Source organism: Varroa destructor, unplaced genomic scaffold (genome assembly GCF_002443255.2).
Source record: "Varroa destructor unplaced genomic scaffold, Vdes_3.0 BEIS01000005.1, whole genome shotgun sequence".
NCBI classification, from domain to species: Eukaryota; Metazoa; Arthropoda; class Arachnida; order Mesostigmata; family Varroidae; genus Varroa; species Varroa destructor.
This window is the reverse complement of record NW_019211458.1, coordinates 37735861-37739559: the sequence shown is the minus strand read 5'-3', so window position 1 is coordinate 37739559 and position 3699 is coordinate 37735861. Positions and strand designations below refer to the sequence as shown.

Here is a 3699-nt window from a genome sequence, read left to right as displayed (position 1 = left end):
GATTTCAGTTATACTTCGTAAGCATGCTATGCTATAAGTTCCCCTCTCACGTATAGGGGGTTTGAAGTATACAGAGCTTAAGTATTTTTCTAATATTTAATAAGAAACAATACAATATTTCTTTACCTTTTAATATTTCCTGTGTGATGCTACAATTAGTGCCACAAAGGTACCACAACCATCTGACAGACATCAAAGCTAAATTATCAAGAGTACAAACCGTATCGAAAATCAACAAAGAAGATGACAAAAGTATTCAGGTAAGCTTTATTTTGCCTTTATACATCGATTAACGTTATCCGACGGCTAGGTACACAAAATGTTGCGTCATTTGCTTGTCTTTCTAAGTCTATGATAGTGTATTTGAAATTGAAAAAATATGCGTCGCCAATTTTGTTCTTGTTTCTACAATAAATACGAAAAAAAGGACACTGAAGCTCCGTCAAATGTTTCGGTCTTAGATGGCAGTAGTAGCTTCTTCATTAAGGCCTCTTAGGCGCTCTTTTCGAACAAAATAACTTTTGCTTAATAGACGACGAACAATTGTGCACGTGTGACAATGAGCTTACGTAAAGCGAACATTTACGATAAAAACTATTTGGATAGTCAATTTAATATGTCATTCTGAAACTTATTTATTCTTCAGTTCTTATAGCTGAGTGTATATTTCTAATGTACCAAGTTAATCAAATTGTTTTCCTGTGATTCAAATTTCTAACATTTTCGGGTTTTGCAAGAATTTATGTTTATTTATATAAAAAAGAATCATAATAAATATAATTACTAACAAACTTCCGAGTACCTGAAAACCATATTGAATATTCTGTAGGTAGAATAAAAAAAGAGGGACCTACAATAATAGACGAGTTCCTAAACGAATAGAACTCTCTACATCAGTTACTATTTATAAATTGGTTTAGTTATCGTTTTCTGTGCATCGTTGGTAACTAAGGCTGAGTTGCCGTCTCTGTATGTAATTTTATAATCATTTAGAATTTAGAATAACTAATAATATGGTAGCAACATATGAATGGGAATGATTTACAACCTTTGAAGTAGATTCGAGTTGCGTTTTGTTTTTTATTTAAATGGTAAACTTTGATCTGTTGTGATCACAAGCGTCCATGACAATCTCAATAAGCATCATAACTTCACGGTATAATTTCAGAGCACTGATTATGGGCGCACCTGGTTCAGGTAAGGGCACAATTTCTGAGTGGATCGTTCGAGATTTCAATCTAAAACATCTTGCTGCGGGAGACCTCCTCCGAAAAAATGTCAAGGAAAAAACTCCGATTGGTAGTATATTTTTACTTTAAACTTTTCTTGGTTATGCGAATTATTATTGGAGAGGCGGTGGTCTAGTCAACTAATAGATAATATCTAAATAGACGCTTCAAAAAGGCGCTGATGCAAGTTTTCCAACACCCATACCTATACATCTTGTGTCAGTAAACAAATTATATACATTAAAATACATTGTTATTCATTTTACTGATTATTTTTGTGCATTTGAAGTATTGGTAGCCAGATATGTTTGCCTTCGGGAACCATTGAATTCGACAGGTCTTTGCCACTAGCGGCGTAAGTTAGCCTGGCTGACACGTTCGGCAGACTTTGTATTGTCGCTTGCAGTCTCAATCATAAACTATCTCCCAGGGTCGTGCAAATGGTGACTGTGCGCTCTTTCTGCCGCTTCTTTGCTAGTTTCTTTCCTTTGTACGCAGTAATCTCTGTTCGATATGAGCGGACGTTCACGATCGTCTCATTGTTGTCGTTGATGACAAACACACCGGTGCCAACAATATAAATATACCGTCCCTATTCGGTAATCCTCATTTATCGTGTCTGGGCGCATAGAAAATACTTTGCGGGACTGCTATATTACCTATAAGAATAGTCGATAAAAATAAAGCTCAGTTTCTTGAAGAGCGTTAAATGATACTTGTAGTCTAAATATATTGCACAACTTACCTTCTAGTGTCATTAAGTACTGTTTTATTGGGCCCATTTTTTTCCCGTAAGTCGCAGCTTACAACGGTTTTCAAGCCATTAAATATCAATCCAAATATATGGGAAAACTGGGATCTCTCTGTACCAATACGTCGATTAGAAGCCTGCTGCTTGCGGCTGGAAAGTAGACCCTAGCATATGAGACATACATGTTTCATTTATTCTTAAATACATTGTTGAATTTGGGCCACTATTACAATCACCTTTTATAAGCTACAAAAAGATGAGAGAGTAGTTTCAAGTTGACCACAGATGACGTAATTGTTAATCTTATCAACCAATCAGGGTTCTGATATCGTTTCATAGGTCGTGATGCATCATCTTATATCGAAAAGGGCCAACTTGTACCTGACAGTTTAGTCACCAAGATGATATTGGAGGAACTCTCAACAACATTTAGTAAGCAGTCGTACTTACTCGATGGATTCCCCCGTACCATTCCTCAGGCAGAAGCATTATATGAAAAAGAGAAACTCGATACCTGTATTAATCTCGCTGTTCCAGAGCAGGAAATTATGGATAGAATCCAAGGTACTGTGAGTTTCGCTGTCAAGGTTGTTTTTGCTCTAGACCTAACTTAAATGCGTGATTACGATTCGCGTTGGTCTAGCATGCCATACTAAAGCACCAGCTATTCTGGGTGCGTATCGATATATAAACAACAATTATACCAATAAAAAACTTAATGAGCAGGCTTTACTATAGAATATTCATGAACCTTATGAATCTATGAAGATTTGTGAAGGCTAAACGTTTAATCTTTCCCATTATACGAATACAGGCCGCTGGTACCATCCTGGCAGCGGCCGCACTTACCATACGCAGTTCTCACCGCCAAAAGTCCTTGGAAAAGATGATGTAACCGGGGAACCTCTCGAGCAAAGGTCGGACGATAAGCCTGATACTGTTAGAGCTCGGCTCGACGCATACCGGTAAGACCTGATGTAAATAAATACTCAGTAAAAAGTAAAAAGGCCTCGTCTGTTAATTATTCATCTAGCCAGAAATTACATGTGTTCCACTCCTTAAAGTCTAACAGTTTCGGCTCATTATTGGCAAGCTTGTTATCAAAATAACTGTTCTGTATTGTTTCTAAAGCAAAACCTTCATTTATAGATATCTCGTAAGTGGTGTAATACGCTTCGGATAACATATTATATAACTACGTAATATAAACAATATAGCCGAAAAATCCGTATCGTGTTGTGTAGTTATTTTAAAGCACTGCCTAGTAAGGCATTAGAACAATCACGTAATTTTGTCCAGGTATAAATAATAACCTTTGATATTCTTCTTCTGAATTTCTTCTTTAACCACCACAGAAAGCAGACGGCTCCGGTACTTAACTTCTACAAGGAAAAAAATCTCCTCCAAGAGTTTGCAGGAACAAAATCGAAGGAAATCTATCCAAAAGTGCATCAGTATTTGGCAACAATTTGCGAACCAGTAAATACGCAATGAGTGGCCATTGAAACGAGCAAATATTTCTGAATATAATAGCCTTCCCACGCTGATTAACCGATTTCGTCATATCAAATTATTATAGAGTGATTTGTATTCCAAGAATTAATACGCCTGACTTTGTATGAAACGCTAAGAAAAACTAATAAAACAAAGTGATATATTTTTATATTTTTTAATACTTATGTATTTATTATTCCTAGTTGTTTTGCATTGTAGCCAATT

At 36.1% G+C, this 3699-nt stretch overlaps 1 protein-coding gene across 2 annotated transcripts; it reads left to right on the top strand.

Annotated features, from left to right (window-relative positions):
* The first annotated feature begins 140 nt into the window (after nt 1–140).
* Ak3 (Adenylate kinase 3) lies at nt 141–3653 on the top strand. 2 transcript variants are annotated; one of them, XM_022807008.2, is made up of 5 exons: nt 141–260; nt 1169–1299; nt 2320–2544; nt 2795–2945; nt 3336–3653. In XM_022807008.2, exons 1-5 carry the CDS (start codon nt 244–246, stop codon nt 3472–3474), a joined length of 663 nt encoding a protein of 220 aa, XP_022662743.1. In that variant the 5' UTR covers nt 141–243; the 3' UTR covers nt 3475–3653. The 2 variants fall into 2 exon arrangements, with proteins under 2 accessions (XP_022662743.1, XP_086845711.1); XM_086989585.1 differs by having other exon boundaries at nt 162–260; nt 1169–1197.
* The last annotated feature ends 46 nt before the right edge of the window (nt 3654–3699 follow it).